This window comes from Chamaea fasciata, unplaced genomic scaffold (assembly GCF_029207755.1).
Source record: "Chamaea fasciata isolate MVZ Bird 193981 ecotype frontalis unplaced genomic scaffold, bChaFas1.0.hap1 SCAF_9, whole genome shotgun sequence".
NCBI classification, from domain to species: Eukaryota; Metazoa; Chordata; class Aves; order Passeriformes; family Sylviidae; genus Chamaea; species Chamaea fasciata.
Window position 1 is genome coordinate 666,235 of NW_027094094.1, and position 21,828 is coordinate 688,062.

General features: G+C 55.0%; 1 protein-coding gene across 6 annotated transcripts in view; it reads left to right on the plus strand.

Annotated features, from left to right (window-relative positions):
* STK32C (serine/threonine kinase 32C) overlaps positions 1-21,828 on the plus strand; it is a 71,924-nt gene that overhangs the window by 39,748 nt on the left and 10,348 nt on the right. For 5 of the 6 annotated variants that reach the window (XR_010722258.1, XM_066190683.1, XM_066190684.1 and 2 more), the window contains exon 2: positions 4,169-4,224. The exons of the other annotated variant lie outside the window; for it this stretch is intronic. Coding sequence is in view for 4 of the 5 variants with exons in the window: in XM_066190683.1 (XP_066046780.1) it covers positions 4,169-4,224 (56 nt within the window). In the remaining variant the exon portion in view is untranslated. The remainder of the gene's footprint in view (positions 1-4,168; positions 4,225-21,828) is intronic. 6 annotated transcript variants of the gene reach the window in all.

Genomic DNA, 21,828 nt, shown 5'->3' on the forward strand with positions numbered 1-21,828 from the left:
GTGATGGTGGCACTGCCTGGGGTGGTGGTGGCACTGCCTGGGGTGGTGATGGCACTGCCTGGGGTGAGGGTGGCACTGCCTGGGGTGGTGATGGCACTGCCTGGGGTGGTGGTGGCACTGCCTGGGGTGGTGATGGCACTGCCTGGGGTGGTGGTGGCACTGCCTGGGGTGACGGTGGCACTGCCTGGGGTGGTGGCACTGCCTCGGGTGGTGGGCACGTCAGCTGCTCCTGTTTGCACATTGCGGATGGGATGGGATGGGATGGGATGGCATGGAACAGAAGAATGGAATATTTTCAGTTGTAAGGCCCCTCCTTGTCCCACTGCCCTAGGCTCATCTGGTGCCTCAGTTTGGTGCTCCAGGACTGCCCAAAGCCAAAGCTCTTAGGGCAATGTCCAAACGCCTCCTGGGCACTGACAGGCTTGGATCATGGTCATGGCTGCAGGAGGCTGTTCCAGGGCTCGAGCAGCCTCTGGGTTCAGAGATGCTCCCTAAAGCACCCGGGTTTTCAGGTCCCTGTCCCCTCTGGTGAGTGGCTCCTGAGGCCATTTCTGCCTCTCCAGGTTGTGGCTGGAGGCAGAGCAGTGGGTGAGCAGGGCTGGGAAAGGCAGCAGCTGTCACCTCCTGCTCCCTGTCACCTCCTGCTCCCTGTCACCTCCTGCCTGCTGTCACCTCCTGCCCGCTGTCACCTCCTGCCCGCTGCCACCTCCTGCTCCCTGTCACCTCCTGCCCGCTGCCACCTCCTGCCCGCTGCCACCAGAGCTGTGCTGGGTCTGTGAGTCAGGCTGGGAGCAGTCACCCGCGGATGATCAGCCCTGCTGGCGGTGGGTGAATGACAGACAACCTTCTCCTGTCAGGCACCCAGCGGAGCCTCGGGAGCACACGCAATTGTTCCAGGCAGGTTCAGCCTTTCTATTTTAGGGACAATCACATATTCTGTAGTGATAAGTTAACATTCTTAGTAATCCAGCGTGTTGTGCACGAAAAGCAACACGCTGCTACTATGACTTTCTTCTTCAAATGCTGAGATTGCTTTTGCTTTATCGGGATCAGGTAATCATGGAATCGTTGACTTACACAGAATTATCAGATTGCCAACTGCGTCCTGCAGGAAATTCTGGAACTGGGAAACCAGTCAGGGCAACTTCCCATCAGCAAAACTCAGTATTCATTTATTGAAAGTGACATCTCTGCCGATAGGCTCAAGGGCCTGGTGAATATTCATCTCTAGGTTTGTTTCCTGCCTGCTGACTCGAGCAGGCTTCCCAGATCACTTGTAGTCATGGATACATGGAAATGACACTTTGGGGTTTGTTTCCTCAGTGGCAATGCCTTTTTACACGGCAGTGTTCCAAACACTATAACAAAGAATTGTCAAGAGCTCTGGTCCCGTGCTGGCAGATCAGGAGCACTTCCTCGTGGTTTAATTGTGAGGAAAATGCTGCCCTGCCGAGGGGCTCACTGTGGCTGGGCACCCCGTGGTGAGGGGAGCTCAACCAGTGCATTTGACTGTGGAAAACATCTGATCTGTTGCTCCAGACGCTTTGGCCAGGAGATTTCAGACGGGATATTTATGAAGCTGAAGCTGCAGCTTCTCCTTGCTCCCTGCAGCCCCTCTAGTCGGGGTGGTAGGAAATAAAATAAAATCACTGCTTAAAGAAAAGGCCCACAGTGAAGGGAAGTGGTGAGGAAGTGACACACCACCCCTGGAGCTCAGCCCTGCCCCTGGAGGCTTGAGAGGCTGTCAGAGGGTTGTGGGGACACTGGTGTCCCCATGGGGTCTGTGGTGGGATCTCCTGGAGGAATCTTGGGCAGATCACAAAGTCATTCAGGTTGGAAGAAGCCTCCAAGATGACTGAGTGCAGCCTTTGATCACCACGAAGTCAAGTGAACCAAAGGTGGAGCAGTGCTGGAGCCCCCACCCTCAGATCCCTGAGCGAGGGAACTGCCAGTGCAGGAGACACAGAGCAGAGCTGGCCCAGATCCTGTTCGCAGCTTCACTTGGCAAAGTGTTCTGAGCTCTCCTGCAGAAAACGTCCCACAAAAGTGACAATAACAATATTTTGGATATAAGCCTAGCACAAAAGGGTAATAGGAACTCCACGGGCATGCGTGGGCTCTTGATTCATCCTCAGAGATGACAGATGTGCATTTATTTAAGAGCTGGGAGTGGGACTCGTAATATTTATAGTGAATTCTTTGTTCCCACTCTTCCTGAGTGCTTCTGGTCCCTGTGGCCAGTCAATAGGCTCAGTGCTCACTGACCATCTCATGCTGCAAACCCCCAAGGCCAGAACGAGCATTTCTCTCCATCCAGACACCTGGCAAGGAATGCTGAGGGTCCCCTGCAGGGTCAGGGTCTCGTGGTGGAGCTGGCAAGGGCTGGCAGCTGTATCTGAGCTGGTGGGCTCAGCCCATCAGCAAGCTCCTCCTCACCCTGCCTGTTTTATTTAAAACTGATATTAAATTAAACCACAGCAGTGCTTTGGTATAAAAATAATTTTGTTTGCAGCAGCAGCTGATGGAGGCAGTGGCACGATCATCTCTTGTCACTGCTCCTCATGCTGGCTCTGGAAAAAGAGGATGGATCTCTTGCAGATGGGTTTGCAGGTGGAGGGAGTGTGGGGCTGTCCCTGCCCTCTGAGTGCTGTCCCTGCCCCCTGATTGCTGTCCCTGTCCCCCGAGTGCTGTCCCTGCCCTCTGAGTGCTGTCCCTGCCCTCTGAGTCCTGTCCCTGTCCCCTGAGTGCTGTCCCTGTCCCCCGAGTGCTGTCCCTGTCCCGAGAGTGCTGTCCCTGTCCCCTGAGTGCTGTCCCTGTCCCCCGAGTGCTGTCCCTGCCCCCTGAGTGCTGTCCCTGCCCCCCGAGTGCTGTCCCTGTCCCCTGAGTGCTGTCCCTGTCCCCTGAGTGCTGTCCCTGCCCCCCGAGTGCTGTCCCTGTCCCCTGAGTGCTGTCCCTGCCCCCCGAGTGCTGTCCCTGTCCCCTGAGTGCTGTCCCTGTCCCCTGAGCGCTGTCCCTGTCCCCTGAGTGCTGTCCCTGCCCCCCGAGTGCTGTCCCTGCCCCCCGAGTGCTGTCCCTGCCCTCTGAGTGCTGTCCCTGCTCCCCGAGTGCTGTCCCTGTCCCCCGAGTGCTGTCCCTGTCCCCTGAGTGCTGTCCCTGTCCCCCGAGTGCTGTCCCTGCCCCCTGAGTGCTGTCCCTGCCCCCCGAGTGCTGTCCCTGTCCCCTGAGTGCTGTCCCTGTCCCCTGAGTGCTGTCCCTGCCCCCCGAGTGCTGTCCCTGCCCTCTGAGTGCTGTCCCTGTCCCCTGAGTGCTGTCCCTGCCCCCTGAGCGCTGTCCCTGTCCCCTGAGTGCTGTCCCTGTCCCCCGAGTGCTGTCCCTGCCCCCCGAGTGCTGTCCCTGCCCCCTGAGTGCTGTCCCTGTCCCCTGAGCGCTGTCCCTGTCCCCTGAGCGCTGTCCCTGCCCCCTGAGTGCTGTCCCTGCCCCCCGAGTGCTGTCCCTGTCCCCTGAGTGCTGTCCCTGCCCTCTGAGCGCTGTCCCTGTCCCCTGAGCGCTGTCCCTGTCCCTTGAGCACTGTCCCTTGGCAGCACCAACACCAGCACAGCCAGTGTTGGCAGAGCACAGGCAGAGAGGGAGCAGGGGGCTGTGGGCAGTGTTTGTGGGGCAGTGGGCAGTGTTTGTGGGGCAGTGGGCAGTGTTTGTGGGGCAGTGGGCAGTGTTTGTGGGGCAGTGGGCAGTGGGGCAGTGTTTGTGGGGCAGGGGCTGTGGGGCAGTGTTTGTGGGGCAGTGTTTGTGGGGCAGTGTTTGTGGGGCAGGGATCAGGGGCCAGGGGCAGAGTGTGGGGCAGGGTCTCACACACTCCCCCCTCTGCCACACTCCCAGTTTGCCTCTGAGCCCTGTGAAGCTCCCCCTGGACCCACAGAGGTGGAAGCTGAATTTGAACTTGTGCTAAACCACGAATTCCGTGACCTCAGGCCACCCTCTGCCAGCTGCCTCGAGCAGCAGAAAAGAGGCTTGAAAGGAAAGCAGCTGCTGTCCTGCAGCTTCCCCGGAGGAAAACTTTTAACAAAAGCTTGGCCAACGCTCTGTGGTTGTCTCCGTCTTCTTTGATATGCAAGCTTATTTGTAGTAAAGCATTTACAAACGTAAACCCCTTTTCTTCTTTACCTTGCAGTGAACTTTGACCACTTCCAGATCCTCCGGGCCATTGGGAAGGGGAGCTTTGGCAAGGTAGGCTCGAGCTCTCAGCCTGCACGGTTTATCAGGGCTCTGCTGTGGTGCACCTGTGGTTTATGGGGACAGTGACGGGGCTGAAATTGGCTGGTTTTGTGGGTTTTTTTACTCTGGCTGCTCAGTCGACACCGGAGAAGCGTTCAGGAAAACACCGTGTTGCCATTTGGCATTGCTTTAACTCCTGGTGCAACAGTCGTGGTGTAAATCACCGTCACGACCGTGACCATTTCACAGCAAACACTCTGTGTGTTTTCAGTTTCTGTGGGGGGCACTGAGGCAGGAGGGTGCTGGAAGCTGTCCTTGGTGTTGGCTGAGCTGGCTCTCTGTCCAGGAGGGCTCTGTGGATCCTGGGCTGTTTTCCCAATCAGAAATCAGTTATGCCGAAGAGGTTTTGTTGTTTATTTTTAACTGGTTTTTTCTTGCCAAGCACGTGGGAGGATGTGGGAGGTGATGATCAGAAAGCTGTGGATCTCTGGGAGTTTCTGCTTGGTTTCCTGGTGTCGGTCCTTTTCCATTCCCTGTTTCTCTGGCCCCCTCTCCGTCCCTGTTTGGTGACTCTGGGATTTGCCCCCCGAGCTGACAGTGCCAGCACGGTGTCCGTGGGATGTGAGTGTCCTCACACGGGCCCAGGGCTGCCCTGGGGGCTCTGCAGTCCTTTTGTCACCTGTGCTGTGCTGTGAGCGAGCAGCAGGGGTGCCCCTCTGTGCACCGGGTCACCTGGATCAGAGCTGTGGGAGTGACAGGGCCAGGGACAGTGACAGGGCCAGGGACAGTGACAGTGACAGTGCTGAGCTGGCTGTGTCACCTGCTGAGCTGGCTCTGTCACCTCCTGCATTGGCTGTGTCATCTCCTGGTTTGGCTGTGTCACCTCCTGGTTTGGCTGTGTCACCTGCTCAGGTGACTCGTGTGGGGTGGGGCCGTGTGCCAGCCCTGGGCCTTTGGGTGGGGACATGGCCTTGGGAATGGTGACACGGGCAGTGTCCACGCTGTGGCAGGCCCAGCCCAGCTCAGCAGGTGGCACAAGTGTCCCCACACACGGGTGACACAAACAGGTCACCTGAGTGCCTGGGTGAGCTGCACCTGCTCATTTCCCCCTGGCCAGGTCATCTCGGCTGGTTCGTCCCGTCACACTTTGACCAAAAGCTGCTGCCATGGGGGTGACAACATCCAGGCCTGGCTGGAGATGACCCACGCTGTCCTTTGCCCTCCCCCTCTGTGGCGCAGCCCGAGCAGGTCCTGTCCCTCGGGAGCAGCCTGACCTGCTGCACTTGCAGGGCTGGGAGATGGAAACTTTGCAGAAGCAGAACTTTCCCAGGAGGTCTGAGACCTGTTTGGTCAGGAGAACCCCAGTTGTTACCGGTCCCTGAACATCTCTTTTGGGGTACGTTCTGAGTGTGAAGCATTTTGGGTGCTGGGTAACGGTGGCAGCCCCAGGTCAGGCAGGGTCTGTTTGGGGAGGGTCCAGCAGGTCTGAGAGGCAGCAGAGGGGACGCTGCCAGTGCCAGGGCTGCCACCAGCGCCCCTCTCCAGAGAAGATGTTTGGGTACAGTTCCCTGAGGAACACCAGGGGATCCCTTCCCCTGCTCTGGCACTGCCCAGCCCCGTGAATTCCTGCTGGGTTTCCATGAAAGTCTGCCTGGGCTTCCAGGGCTGGTGGGGATGGATTGCCAGCAGCGTGCAAGTCACCGTGACGGCGTGAGGGGGTGGTTGGAAACACTCGCCCCTCTCTGCAGCCACGTCCCCTGGGCAAGGAGAGGCAGCAGAGCTCTGTCAGGTTCCTGGGCTCCTGTTGAATGATGGTGAAGGATTAAACACCAGCCCAGTCCTTGTGCTGTGAGGAAAAGGCAAACAGAGGAAAGTGTCCCCAGACACTCCCGGAGAGAACGGGAACGCTCAGGGCCTTGTGTCCTCAGCTCACAATCAAAGACCAAGCACTGACTCCAAACCTGAGTGAGAAAGAGCAGCTCACATTTTTGTTTTGAGGTGATGGGAGGAGATTCATGCTTCAAATATAAACTTTCCAGAGAAGGAGGTTTTATTCTTTTAAGGAGCAGCATCTGGAAAATTAATTCTGCTCAGAACATAAAACAGAGAAAAACCAATTCTTGTCCCAGGGCAGGGCTCTCCTGGCTTTGAAGATTGCTGCTCCCTGTGGCTGCTCACCCTGTGCTTTGTGTGTCAGAAAGGTTAAGGCTGGCACGGAGCAGTCTATCAGGCATCAGAGCTGTACACACGCTTCCAGCAAAATGCTGAAACGATTCATCTTTCTGGGTACTTATGTCAATATGCTGAATTTCCTCTGACCCTGAGAAAAGCTTTTGGTGTTTACCGAGTATTTTACAACTCACATTTAATTACAGAAAACATAAAACTACCTACCTGGCAAGTGTTATTAAAAATTTAGGAGTGACTTAGGGGCCTTGCTTTAAGCACTCTCTGCCCATGTTCAGGAAGATATTTGGGAGCCAGTGTCCGAGGAGAGCCTCAGGGTGTGAGTGACCTGTGGGAGCTGTGACATTGTGACTGGACCCAGGGATGTCACAGGGACAGGACCCAGGGATCTCATGGGGACAGGACCCAGGGATCCCATGGGGACAGGACCCTCAGGGATCTCACAGTGACAGGACCCAGGGATCTCATGGGAACAGGACCCAGTGGTGTCACGGGGACAGGACCCAGTGGTGTCACAGGGACAGGACCCAGTGGTGTCACAGGGACAGGATCCGGGGATCTCATGTGACAGGACCCAGGGATCTCATGTGACAGGACCCAGGGATCTCATGGTGACAGGATTAGGGTTAGAGTTAGGATTAGGGTTAGGTCTCATGGTGACAGGACCCTGGAGCAGTGCCTGTGGTAGCCTTGGGCACAGCATTTCCTTCCACAGTCACTTTGTGCACCCCTCATGACAGACTGGGATGTCCTCGGTGTGGGAACTGTAGGAAAGGAAGGAAAAAGGAACTCAGAAATCCCTTCTGAAGAGCCTGAGAGCCCCAGAACTGTGGCTCTGGTCTACCTGTAATGAACAGCCAATTTCTGCTTTCTAGAGAGGGGTTTAATCACCTTTAAGGTGCAATTAATCAAATGGAGGTCAGGTTCAGTCCCATGTTTACTCCAGTTTGCAAGTGTGTAATATTTCCCACACATGGTAGAGGTGATGCTGTTTGATTTTCGGTGATTTAATACCAGCATAGTGTTCCCCCTGCAGCACGAGCTCCTTTCCAAGCAGCAGCAGCAGCAGTTGCTCAGGTTGTGGCTGCCCTGATGCCATCTCCCAAGGTGCAGCAGCCAGGAGAGGGTTTCCAGAATGGGGGGCAGTTTGTGGCCCTGTTTCAGTGGGCAGTAAGCTCTGAGGTCGGTTGTGCTTCACAAGAGACAGGATGAGACCCAGAAATCTCCGAAGGCAGCAGTGGCATTGCAGGACTGGGACCTCTGCCTGGTAAATTTGGCTTTTTCTGGCTTCAGTCCCTGTGGGCAGCTGGGGCTGTTTGCCCCTGGGCTGCCCTCGTGGTCCTGCAGCCCCAGCCCCCTGTCCAAGGCATGAGGAGCTGGGTGGGCTTGTGGGAATTCATTATTTCCACCTCACTGCTGAGAAGGAATAAGGACACACCTGAAGTTCTTCAGCGTGGATGAAGTTCTTCGTGTGCCATTGGAAATGGGGGATTAAACCAGGGCTGGGGCTGGAATGAGCAGCAGCAGCAGTGGAATATTCCAGAGGGAGCCAGGACACCTGGGGTGGTGCTGGAGGCCCGTGGGGGGGGCTGGGGGTGCTGGTCCCTGTGCCCAGCCCCACACTGACCCTCCCAGCGAGGGCTGGCTGTGTGTGGGCTGCTCTGCACAACCGCCTCAACTTCATGGTTTTGTTGCTTTAATAATTCACACAGCCTGGAGCTGGCTACAGCAAGGCTTTAATCCATTTTCTAAAGGTCACAGATGCCCACCCAGCAGCTGCACCATAAATAAAATTCCCTTCAAGTCTATTCTCAACTGAATCCCTCTTTGACATCAACACTGGCTTGATCCATTTTCCTTTTCTCCAGCTTTATAAATGTTGGATTTTTCCCCCCTAAAGAAAGGCTGGAAACTTAATCCCTTGATATTTAGCTGCCACACATATTTCTTGCCCTTGATTTTTCTTTTATTGTCCTGGATCTCACATGAGGCTGGAGGGTTTGCCAGAGCCACAGGCAGGGGCTGGACACGGGCTGTCCCTGCTGGACACTGCTGCCGTCACTGTCACACACCATGTCATTGGCAGGCTCTGGAGACTTTGTCAGAGGGCAGCCTGGTCATGGAGAGGGCACAGCCAGGTGAGGGGTGTCTGGAGAGCTGCTGGTGGCTCCTGGGGTGCTGGAGAGCTGCTGGTGGCTCCTGGGGTGTCTGGAGAGCTGCTGGTGGCTCCTGGGGTGCTGGAGATCTGCTGCTGTTGGGCCGTCCAGTGCTGGTCAGGCCCATCCTGCCCGGCCCCCGAGGCTGCCCAGGGAGTCCTGCAGGATGCTCCAGGCTCTGCAGGCAGGACAGGGGCAGCTGCAGCAGGAGGGATGTGGAAGACATTGACACCAGGGAGAGGCTCTTCCCCCAAAGGATGCTGGCACTGCCCAGGCTCCCCAGGGAATGGGCACAGCCCCAGAGCTCCAGGAGCCTTTGGACACCCAGGGATGCCCAGGGTGGGACTGTTGGGGGGTCTGTGCAGTGTGGGACTGTTGGGGGGTCTCTGCAGGGTGGGACTGTTGGGGGGTCTGGGCAGGGTGGGACTGTTGGGGTGTCTGGGCAGGGGCAGGGCCTGGACTCCTTGTGGATCTTTTCCAGCTCAGGATATTCCATGATTCTGTGATTCTCTGGCTGCACAGCACGCTCTACCATTGCACCCAGCACAGGAGCAGCTGCCTGTGACCAGGAGCAGGAGAAAGCACAGAGCACACACAAGGGACCCTCCCTCTGATGCCATCTCCCAGGTGGTACCAAAGGGATTTTTCTTCTCTCGTGGATGCCGCTGAGCTGTGAGCCTGTAAAAGCCACGGGAGAGGATGGCAGAGCAGGAACGCAGTGGTGGTGGGGTGCAGCACCTCCTCACTGTCTGCATCTCAGGCTGTGGGGGCAGCAGCAGCAGAATTACAGTGGGAAGTGCCACGAAGGGTCTGGAGTGCTGGGAGGGCAGTGAGCTCAGCTGGGAGGAGCTGGGGATCATCCTGCACTTCCCCACGGGGGTCCTGTTTGTGGTTTCTGAACGACCAGACTTCACAAGACCCCGATTTATCAACCCAGCTGCCCACTTCTGTTACGATCACACCCCGCCGTTTATTAACGTTTGCATTAAAGCTGCCGGGGGTTTCTCTGAGCCCCACCATGCCCCGGGGGTGAGTCAGGCCGCTGCGGGTGGGACGGGAGGTGGGACGGACCCCGACTCCTGCAGCCGGGGAGAGCAGTAAATGGCCAATTTACTGCCCGGAGGGCAGAGCGTGGTCCTCCCCGCAGACCCCGATGGCCGCGGCGCTGCTGCAGCGTGGCCGTGGCTCGGGGCAGGTGGGGACGGGCGGCTCGGTGTCCCCAGGGTGGTGGCACAGCTGATGGAGGCCCTGTGGAGGCTGGCTGGGCGGGCTGCAGCCTCAGCAGCGGCTCGGGCTGGCAGCCGGAGCAGTGTCCGCAGCTCCTGCCCCCGGGGCAGGGAGAGCTCGCTGGGGCTTGTGCCAGCAGGAGAGTTTCCTCGCCTGAATTCCTGCGTGTGCGTCGAGCCTCCCCAGCAGCCGCCTGCTCGGGTTCTTCCTGGCTCTTAGACGTGAGGTTTTTCAGCATTGGATTCTGCAACAAAATCCACCCACACCCTCCCTGCTCCCCCTCCCCTCCTGAACCCGAGGAGGTCTCATTTTGAGGTCTTGGATTGAGGAAACCTTTCCATGGATCAGCAGATGCTGCCTGGTGAGTGGCGGGTGTGCCTGAATCCGCCCTGACCCTTTGGGAGAAGGGCCAGCCTTGCGCTGGGGTAAGGGATGGAGAGCCGTGAGCCTTCAGGAGGAGGAGGAGGAGTGGCAGAGGGAGCAGGGGAGGATGGAGCTGGCTCAGGGGCACCTGGCTTTGGAGAGCCATTGGAACAGGCTCCCCAGGGAGATGGTGGAGTCCCCACCCCTGCCTGGTGGTGTTCAGGGAATGGCAGGACGTGGCATTCAGTGCTCTGCTCTGGTGGGCAGGGTGGAGTTTGGTCACAGGTTGCACCTGGATCTTGGAGGTCTTTCCCAGCAGAAAGGATTCTGTGAGACACAGCCTAAATGCATCGTGGGATTCCATAAACATTCATCCACCTGTAAGGACAAAGAGCAGAATGTCTTGGCACCGATGAGATTAATAATGGGGATGTGGTGATTGTTGTGTTAGCACTGCCCTCGGGAGAACCTCCTGTTCTGCTGTGGGTCACTGGCAGGGCTCCTCCTGCCCAGCACGGCCCACACGGCCACACCAGACTGCAGCTCCCACAGCCAACATAAAAACCTCTTACTTTTCAAGTGAAAACCCCATCCTTTGCCACTAATGATAATTATAATTTTCTCAGAGGCTGAAATGTGACCAGCATTTGGATCTTGTTTCTGTTCTGACAAGCCATCATAGCCCACACCCCCAGCAGCTCATAAAGGGAACCGAGAGATGGAAACTTCCAGCATCAGATGCAGCTTTTGGCAATAATAAAATTGAAGCTGTGTCGGACATCGAGGTCATCTGCAGGTCTTTGGAAGCTGCAGCTTGTGAGTTTGGGATGTTGTGTTAATGCTCATGGCTGGACAATCCAATTACAAACCACTTAATGTCATAAATGATAAGAAGCAGTGTCCTCGGTTCCTATGAAATTATGGATACATCAGCATGATACAGCAAATGGAGTTTATTAAGGAAAATCCTGCCCGGCCTTTCCCAGAGCATTGCAGCTGTACCCTGTTGTTACTCTGGCCAGTGGTGACTGTGGAAGGAGACTTTCTCCTCTTCTTCACAGGACTTGTTTCTTCTTGTGGGTCTAAAGTTCCTGAATTCTTATCGAGGTGTCTGTGTGCTGCCCAGAGGCTGCTCTGGGTCTCGTGGGAGTTGTATGGACACAGCTCCAAAAGGCTGCCCACACTTCTGCTCTGGGGTTTCTGTGGTGAGGCAGGAGCTGCCCACAAGCCACTACAAGGCCCTTGGGATTTCCTGTGCCTCAGCAATGAATTAAAGATGGAGCATGAAAAACAGAAGCAGAAACTGATGCAGCTGGTGCATGGCTCACAAGAGAAGTGAGTGTTGTGACGAGGGATTTGTCATGGTTTTGGTGCAGTTTGAGGGTCCTGCAGCCCGTGCTGGGCACCTGGAGCCAGGGCAGTGCCAGCACGTGGTGTGGGCCAGGCCTGCTGGGCAGTGATGGGCACACCAGCTGCTTTCATCCCTCCCAGTTTTCCTGCCAGCCTGCTTCCTTTGAAACTGCCTCTTTCCCTGTCTTCTGAGGTGGTGATCTGCCTTGTTTCCCAGATGTTGGTGGGCTGTGGAGGTGGGAAAATCGAGGATGTGGGAAAAGCTGCGGTGGGATAGACCTTTAGAGGTGGATCAGGAAGGTTTTGTGGAGGATTGGGTGTCTCCTCCAACTGAGGGGGTCCCTGCAGGGAGCCCCCACACCCCAGGGAGCCGTGCCCTGCTCCACGCCCCCTCCTCTGCCCCAGGCTGATGGATTGATTTGGGAGGGAGAGCCAGGAATGGGGAATTCTCCCGGCACCTGCTCTTCCTGTCTCTGCTGATGCATCTCCGTGCTCAGCACCACCCTCAGCACTGGGGAAACAGGGCACTGGAGGATGGGCCAGGGAAAGCTCAGGCTGTCACTGCAAAGGGCCCCTGAGAAAACAGCCAGGAAATACAGAACGAGTTTGTGAGCAGCACGGGGATCAGGGTGGGATTTTTGGTGGGTTTGGGTTCCTTCCCCTGGCTCTCTCCATGGGTGATGCTGTTGCCAAGCCCAGGGTGAGGGGTGAGGGGCCCTCAGGTGCAACCCAGCGAGGGTCACCTGCTGAGAAGGTTCTTTATGTAATGTGCGTGGCAAAATCACGTCTGTTCCAATAGTTCCATAAAACTCAAATATCAGGAGTGAAAATGCTGACAAATTCTAAATTTAGTGCTTTCCATTTTCGTACCAACTGGCCATTTTGTTCTCTGAAATAAAGCTGTAAGTACAGGATCACTTTGACAATTGCAAATTGGCTTTTCCTATTTTTTTCTTAATACTTTTTTATTCTTACTGACCCATCACATTTGGGATAGGCTATGCTTCATCTGTATGATCAGGGATTCTACCTCCCTTCAGAAAACATTCTGGACTGTAAGCCCATGAGATTCTTTAAAGGAAGAAGAGCATGAAAAGAAACCATGTTTATTGAACAGAAGCCTTTTGTGTCTCTGCTTTCCACCCTCACCTCCCGTTTACTTACTATTTATGTCCAGAATCCGTCGAGATTCCTTCTGTTGCTGTCGTTCTCTCAAGGAGGTGCAGCAAGATTGTTGTGCCGTATTATTACTTCTGATCTAAAAATTGTTTTTAAAAGTAAGCGCTAAAAATTCCTCCCAATAAAGGGCAATGCAGTGTGAAATGCTTCTCTGTTCATGTGCAGCCAGTGGTGCAGTTGAACCAAACCCTGCTGAAGGTTTCCCAGCCCCAGCCCAGGCTGCCAGCAGGACGAGAGCTGGGAGCTCTTGGCCAGGATGCAGAGCTTCAGCCTCCCCTCACCATGGGGGGGTTGTGCCCCCTGGCTGCCCCTCACAGAGCTCTGGGCTGCTGCTGCACCCTCGGGCTCTCGGGTCAGCTCTGCTCTGCTCTGCAACTCGATTTTAGCCCCTGCTATGATCTTTGGGCTTGTCAGAGAGGTTTAGATTGCTGCCCAGAGCAGCTGTGGCTGCCCCTGCATCCCTGGCAGTGCCCAGGGCCAGGTTGGAGCAGCCTGGGACAGTGGGAGGTGTCCCTGCCGTGGCAGGGTGGCACTGGGGGGGATTTAGGGTCCCTCCCAACCCAAGGCATCCTGTGATTCCATGACTATGAGATTTGCAGGGTGTTCCTGAGCAGAGGAGTCCCATTCTTGGAAACATGGAGAGAGATAAAGCACGTTTCTTTATCTTGGTGACCTGAGGCAGTTAAGTGCTGTTTGGTAGGTTTGATAGAAAGGCTTGTGAGGGCTCCTCGGGGACAGGCAGTGACAGTGACTGCTGGGCCTTGGCTGCTGGGGTGGCTGCAGTGACGGGGCAGGAGGCTGCAGGAGGAGCAGGGCTTCGTGTGTCCAGCCCCTGTGTCCTCCCTCTGCAGGGATCTCCACCTCCCCAGCCTCCAGGGCTGCTCCCTTCGTGCAGCCTGCTGCTAAACCCCAGCTCGGTGGAGCAAGCTTCTGCCAAGGGAAAATCCAGCGCTTGACTGCAAGTGGCACTGATCCCTCCTGAGGTGGAACACGAGTATCCCCTCCCTGCTTGCTTGGCTGAAAAGAGAGTCCAGTGTTTATTTCCTTCAGCACGGAAGGGAGGCTTTGGTGCCTGGGGGCGTGTGGTGGCAGCAGCACAAACCGGGACATTGGGGCCACCTGGGTCTCGGTGCCAGTGCCCGTCGGGGCTGGATCACCGTGAGTGATGAGGCTTTTCAAAACAGCACAGCCAGAGTTCTTGCCCTGGGGTCAGGGAACTTCAACATCAATTTATGTTCAGAGATTAAATAAGGCCCTCCAGTCTTCATTGGAAGTAATTAGATTTCTTTCTGTTCCCAGTATCTGTCAAATATGTAGCTAAAAAACAAAATACTTTTGCCTTTTTAACCAGCCTATCACAGAAATGTAGCCTTGGCCATGAGGAGAGATGGCTGCCGATACTAGACAGAACTCAAAATGCACGTCGCCCACAGGGAAACATTGCACAGTTTATTCAGCCAGTGTCGTTAGCTGTGGTTGTGCACAGGGCCCAGGATGAAAATCTGTGGAGTGCTGCTGAGCTGGAGGAAGTGCTGGATCCAGGGCTGGATCCATCCGAAAGGCAGAAAGATGGGTCACGGCGTCTTCAGGGATCTCTGCAGGTTGGGCTGAGTTTTCATCGTTCTGCTTTAATTATTGAGAAAGAAGAGCCCAGCAGAGATCTCTGAGCATGTGATTAAAGGCAGACAGAGATGTAGGTGCCTAACAGCCTTTCTGTAGGCAGTGTGACAGCTCCAGAACACGTCTCCCGGGCTCTCCTCCTCCCTGCTCTCCTCACGGTGGGAGCACAGCCCCTGTCCCCAGGGAGCCTCCCCAGGAGCTGCTCCATGCCCTGGAGGTCAGCAGATCCACACCAGAGATGTGCTCAGGGCTGTGCCCAAAGGATGATCCCAAGTGTCCACATTTGTGTTTGAGCGCTGGGTGAAGACGCCAGGTTTGGGGTGTCTGGCTGGTGGCGAGGCTGCTCAGCCAGGTGCAGGGGGAGAACCGGGACAAGTAACAGCAAAGAAAAACGCTTCTCTTTCCTTTTGTTCTTTAGGATTCTCTGCTGTGACTCCATCCATTTCTCCTTGTTTGTTTGGATTAGTGTCTCTCCTGAGGAAAAGAAATCTACACGTGCTTTGGAGCTTCAAGTCCAATAATCCCCCATCTCCAAACTCAATTACAGAAACATCTGCTTAATGTCTGATGGGACCTGATTTCCTCAGTGTGACACTAAAGGGAAATGCTTACTCTGAACCCCCTTAAATTGCATTAAATCACAGGATTCAGACCCTGTAGGTAACATTCTGCAGCCCTCTTCCATGATTTCTTGCAGGGAAATTAGGGAATGTTCCCTGTCAGCTTCCAGCTGGAAGGCCCTGGCCCCGTTTGCAGGGTACCAAGGAGGAGAGCTCTTCCTGACATAGTTTCAGTAGTTTGGTTGTCCCATTTGTGTGAGCAAGGCAGAAGGTGGCTCATTCTGGAAAAAAAGAAACCAGAAAACACGGACAAGCTTAGCTTTGCCCGTGTTTTGGGCCACTCCAAACCTGCACACGTGGTTTGCTCTGGGCACACCTGGAGGGGACAGAGATCCAGGGGTCTGCTGAGCCTCAGGGAGGGCTGTGCACCTGCACAGAAGCACAGGAACACGTCCTTAGGAAGGATTCTTCATTCTCCAGGTTGAAGCCACTGAGATTGCCCAGAGCAGCCGTGGCTGCCCCTGGATCCCTGGCAGTGCCCAAGGCCAGGCTGGAGCAGCCTGGGACAGGGGAAGGTGTCCCTGCCATGGCAGGGTGGCACTGGGTGGGATTTAAGGTCCCTTCCAGCCCCGACCAGTCAGGGATTCTGTGATCCTCTGACACACAGCACACTGACGTGCTGTGGGGAACAGCAGGTGTTATTTTGGGTCAGAAGACTTTTTTGGCTCTAGCATGAGCAACTGAGGGAGATATTTTTTTATGGAAGTGTTGACACGACCTGGAAACACCAACAGGCTTGCTGTGAATAAAAGTTTCATCAGCTGCTGTTACAACTTGGCCGCAGCAAACAGCAGTGCTGCATAAAAGAGATTTTAATGATTTATGGTGTTCTGACAAACGAGTCCATCAGTCTTGTGGAAAAGCACAGCTTTTCAGCAGGGAAAAACTAAAGTTGTAAGGCTCCATGAAAAATATCTTAAGGAGTGAAACGTGGCAAGGTGTCTGGAAACAGAAACAAAATCAGCACTTAGAGACGTGAAGGCAGATTTGTTGAGCTGATAACTTTGTACTGAGAGCGTGGCTCCTGAGGGTCGCGCTTGTTTGGCTACCACTGCAACTTTGGAGGTTTAAACGGGATACTGGGAAGAAATTCTTCCCTGTGAGAATGAGGCACAGGGTGCCCAGAGCAGCTGTGGCTGCCCCTGGATACCCGGCAGTGCCCAAGGCCAGGCTGGACACTGGGGCTGGAGCAGCCTGGGACAGCGGGAGGTGTCCCTGCCAGGGCAGGGGTGGCACTGGGGGGTTTAGGGTCCCTTCCCACTCAAACCCTTCTGTGAGTCCGTGCTTGTGTGAGCTGGGTGGACAGGCTGAGGAGTGCTCTTGTCCCAGCCAGCAGCCCCCACATGTCCGTGTCCCCTGGGCTGGGACAGTGGCACGTGGAAAGGTGGCCGTGGGAATGGCAGGAGGTGTCCTGGTCCTGCAGAGGAGCCTTTGTGTGCGGCAGGTGACAGCTGAGAGGAGCGCTGCCAGGGGCTCTGCTGTCAGAGCTGCTCCAAAACCCGCACAGGCAGGCAGGGAAGGGTTTTGATTGATTCAAAGTGAGTTTTTGTTCAGGATCAGACAGAGTTATGGTTCTGTGTCCTCGCTGAGCGTGGGGTGAGTGTCACTGCCATGGGCAAGTTGTGGGGTGAGTGCCACTGTCACTGTCACAAGCAGGCTGTGGGGTGAGTGTCACTGTCACAGGCAAGTTGTGGGGTGTCACTGTCATGGGCAGGCAGTGGGGTGTGTCACTGTCACAGGCAGGCTGTGGGGTGTCACTGTCAGTCATAGGCAGGTGTGGGTTGTGTCCAGCTGCAGCCCCAGCCCAGGACTCGGTGTCACAGCTCCCTGTGGGTGTTAGTGGAGCCCTTGCCCACCAAGGGTAAGTCTGACAGGATCTGCCGTGCCCAGAGCTCCCTCCCAGGCCCAGCCCTGAGGGGTGGAGAGGGGCTGCACAGGCTCCTGCAGGTGCTGGCAGCCGTCGGTGTTTCCAGTCTCTCGTGGCTCCAAGCCCGGGGTCAGCATTTTGGAAGAGGGAGCTCCCTGGGGCACCAGCAGCATCCTTGAGGGGCTCTGGGCCCTCTGGGCCTGCTCGTGTAGGGGAGCTGCTCCTGGGGGTACGTGTGGGAGATGTTTCCAGCAGAGCTCCCTCCAGCTGTTCCCGTGGCTCCTGTGCTTCATGAACCCCGGATACTGAATTATGTCACTGCAGACACACCTGCCAGGCAGCTCCAGGCTTTGTCCTCTTGGCTATGCCTAAAAAAACCCATTTGATTAGCTGATTTTGTCCTTAATATTTGTGAGGATTGTAGAACATATTATTATGAACTTTTTGATTACCAGTATTACACAGATGCTAATTACCAGGGAAGAGTTGTATTTTAATTGCCAACAGCACCATCACAATACAGGATGGATACAAAGACGCATTTGAATGCCAGGGGAAAGTAGTTCTGTGTCCTGTGCAGCTGTGGCCATGTCCAGAACAGAGTGATCCCTGTTTGCAGCTTTCCTGAGAGCAGCTGAGGGTTTAAATGATTTAATGCATATTTTTATCAATAATTGGCAAGATTCTGCCTGCAATTCTTGGTACAGGAGCAAAGCAGAGGGGGTCTGGGGATGCTGGGTGACAGAGCTTTCCCTCCAGCCACTTTCTAAAGGATGAAAACCCTGGGAAAAGTGAACGATGCCTTGGTGTAAGAGCTGAGCCATTCAAGGAGAACTTTGCTAAAGGAGATGAATTTGTTAGAAGCCAATCTTGAGGTTATCCTTTCAGCGGTGCATGTGTGCAGTAAAGCCCTTCTCACCTGCTTTACTCTTTGCTCAGCAAGCTCAGGAAACCAGTGAACACAGTTGTCCAGCCTGTCCTTGCCCTTGCAGTCTGTCTCCAGAGTAAAATTTAGTGTTCAAAAGCGAAATCAGTTGCCAAAAATGCTCGAGCTGTTTCTATATCATGGTAAGTGCCTTTCTCGCTGCTTCTGGTCCTTCAGAATGCAAGGCTTAGTTCTTCCTGCTCCAGGGGCTGCAAGTGTCCCATTTCCCCAGAGCCCCCTGAGGCTGCTGCTGTGCTTCCCCCGCAGCAGAGGCTTCTTTCCCCACGCAATCCCAAAGCCTGCTGATGCTTCTGGGTGCCATGGGCAAGTTGATGGTAATGCTCTGCATTTCAAATTTCAACCTTTCTGGTAAATGCCAGTTCTATAGATATTGTGGAAAACAGGGAGGCATAAATAGCCAGCAGAAGCTGGAGGAGAAATCAATATTTGTGGGCAAGGTGCAACCACTGCAAATAAGCATTTTTATAAGCCAGAGCAGTGTATGGCCACGGTTCAGAACTGGGTGGGATTAAGGTGTTTGATGTAGGTGTGTAGTGTTGGCTGACTCTAAGCCTTGACTCTGCTCTGAAAACAGAGTTAAAAAAAGAGTGAAATCCAGGTTTATATGCTGAAATGTCCCCGTGGCTCTGAGCTGCAGGCAACAGAGTGTCTGTGTGTGGAGGGATTACAGGGCATTGGTCTTGTCTTACAGAGGCAGAAGCCAAAAAAGGAGAAATTAAGGAAGGAAACCCACTGCTCCCAGTTCAGACCCAGAGACAGATCCCTGAGTCAGCTGTGGGTTTGTGCACCAGCCGTGACATTGACGTCCCTCAGGTGGGGCACGAGTACCTTCACTTTGGGTGACCTCTGCATATGCAGAAGGAAACAAGGTCTTTGTGCAATCCCCACTATTCACCAGCTGCATGGATCGTGCCCAGCACGCAGCCACACGCTTTGTCTGAGCCCAGGAAAACTGTGCTGCCCCTGTATAACCAGGCTGAGTTATACATGCTATTAACATGCTAATAAATGATTAGGTGACCTCTCACCTGAGCGGGGATGTCAGCCTGAGGAATTCCTTCAGAACCGGCAGGGCAAGAAGTTTCTGGATTGTTGAGGGAGAAAAGGCAGAGCCCACCTGAGGCAGTGTGCCTGGCTGGGAAGTGTAGGGATTCAGATGAGCTGCCAGCCGGGTGACAGTACAGGTGTCACTGTGACAGTCCAGGTGTGGTCACTGTGACAGTACAGTTAATGTCACTATGACAGTACAGGTGTGGTCACAGTGACAGTACAGGTGTCACTGTGACAGTCCAAGTGTGGTCACTGTGACAGTACAGTTAATGTCACTATGACAGTACAGGTGTCACTGTGACAGTACAGGTGTGGTCACTGTGAGAGTACAGGTGTGGTCACTATGACAGTCCAGGTGTGGTCACTGTGAGAGTACAGTTAATGTCACTATGACAGTCCAGGTGTGGTCACAGTGACAGTCCAGGTGTCACTATGACAGTCCAGGTGTGGTCACTGTGAGAGTACAGTTAATGTCACTATGACAGTCCAGGTGTGGTCACAGTGACAGTCCAGGTGTCACAGTGACAGTCCAGGTGTGGTCACAGTGACAGTACAGTTAATGTCACTATGGCAGTCCAGGTGTGGTCACAGTGACAGTCCAGGTGTCACAGTGACAGTCCAGGTGTGGTCACAGTGACAGTCCAGGTGTCACAGTGACAGTCCAGGTGTGGTCACTGTGAGAGTACAGGTGTGGTCACTGTGACAGTACAGTTAATGTCACTATGACAGTACAGGTGTCACTGTGACAGTACAGGTGTGGTCACTGTGAGAGTACAGGTGTGGTCACTATGACAGTCCAGGTGTGGTCACTGTGAGAGTACAGTTAATGTCACTATGGCAGTCCAGGTGTGGTCACAGTGACAGTCCAGGTGTCACAGTGACAGTCCAGGTGTGGTCACAGTGACAGTACAGTTAATGTCACTATGGCAGTCCAGGTGTGGTCACAGTGACAGTCCAGGTGTCACAGTGACAGTCCAGGTGTGGTCACAGTGACAGTACAGTTAATGTCACTATGACAGTCCAGGTGTGGTCACAGTGACAGTCCAGGTGTCACAGTGACAGTCCAGGTGTGGTCACAGTGACAGTACAGTTAATGTCACTATGACAGTCCAGGTGTGGTCACAGTGGCAGTCCAGGTGCTGTCTCTGTCCCACCCGTGGGGTGAAGCAGGCCGGGAGGTGTCACAAGCCCCTGTCCCTGCCGGAGCAGTGGGTGGGGGTCCCAACCCTCCCTGGGTGAGGGGCAGCTGCACAGGAATATTCGGGGTATCGGGGCTCCGGGAAAGCTTTTTTGTGCCGTGTCTTGAGCAATCCGCTCCCAGCTGCTGCCGCCTTCTGCCTGGCGAGGCTGGCTCCGTTCCGCTCGTTTTCCTAACGGCTGTATTTCACCACCAGACATTCCCTTTGTGCGGCTGCATTGTGCAGAATGAGGACTCTGCGTTGTAGACTTGCCTGAAGATGGATTATTTAAAAAATTGCACTCTTGACTTGGGACCAAATGGATGTTTATTCCTTCCCCAGGAACAGATGCATGAACGGAGAAGCACAGAAAGAAAAAGACACGGCTTGTGTCCCTGATGTTTTGGGGGGACACAAACCCACTGACGCGTTTCTGTAAGCAGGGCCACCTCAGGAGTGGTCGCTGCCTGTGACAGGGGCACCGAGTGGCTGAGCCCAGCCCAGGCAGCGCCAGCACCGGTCCTGGGGTTGGTTTGAGTGGGGTTAGACCCGGACCAAGGCCGGAGTAGTGTGATCAGGACCTGGGGATGGCTGCGGGGCGGACACAGCGCCCTTCCCGGCTGTCCATCGGCTCTGGGGGCATTCAGTGTGCCCGGGCATCACTGTGGCCGGGGGAATCACTGTGCCCGGGGGATCACTGTGCCCGGGGGATCACTGTGCCCGGGGGGATCACTGTGCCTGTGGGATCACTGTGCCAGGGGGATCCCTGTGCCCGGGGGGATCCCTGTGCCCGGGGGAATCACTGTGCCCGGGGGATCACTGTGCCCGGGGGGATCACTGTGCCTGTGGGATCACTGTGCCCGGGGGATCACTGTGCCAGGGGGATCCCTGTGCCCGGGGGGATCCCTGTGCCCGGGGGGATCACTGTGCCCGAGGGGATCCCTGTGCCCGGGGGGTTCACTGTGCCCGAGGGGATCCCTGTGGCCGGGGGATCACTGTGCCTGTGGGATCACTGTGCCCGGGGGATCACTGTGCCAGGGGGATCCCTGTGCCCGGGGCGATCCCTGTGCCCGGGGGGATCCCTGTGCCCGGGGGATCCCTGTGCCCACGGGTCTCATGGTGCCCTCGGGCAACCCCCAGGCACAGGGCAGCCCCCGCTCCTTCCGCGGGCTTGGCTGCAGGAAGGGCCTCTCCACTGACATCCACTTTCCCCCCAAAAATCAGAGAACAAACATTTCCAGGGTGCCCGGAACTGGTGCTGCTGTGTGTGGAGGTGATGCTGTTCCATTGCAGAAAACTGTTCATCGTAATTACAGAGAACATGAAGTTTTCATCATTTTCTCATTTATTATGCCGGGCTCCCATTTTCACTGTGGAGAAACGAGAGACAAATGACATCAGAATAACATGCAATACTCATTAAGGTACAGCAAGTCACAACTTAAAAAAAAACCCAAAAAACAAACCAGAAATTAATGAGCTCCCAGCAATAATGTGGAATAAACTGACATCAGGGAGAACGTTGCTCAGTGCCTTGATGGCAGTTACCCAGAGGATTGTTTTCAGAGCAGTTCTACAGCAATGACCATAATTTTAAAGGAAAATTGTTAATGCTTTGCTGCTCAAAGAATTTATAAAACATAAAGTTGTTTTTCGCCTGGTTTATTGAACGTACAACCAATTCAACGTGCTCTAGGCAGGGGCTGGATCCTGCTGGTGGTGTGCGCTGTTGTAGGTGTTTATCATTATTATTAAGTTTGAATGAAGAAGGTTTTCCCTTATGTTTTGTACCCGGAACGGTCCCTGGCAGCTGGGGTTGATGGGCTCCGCTCGCCCATGGGCACCGGAGGGGTGCAGCCGCAGGGAAACCGCT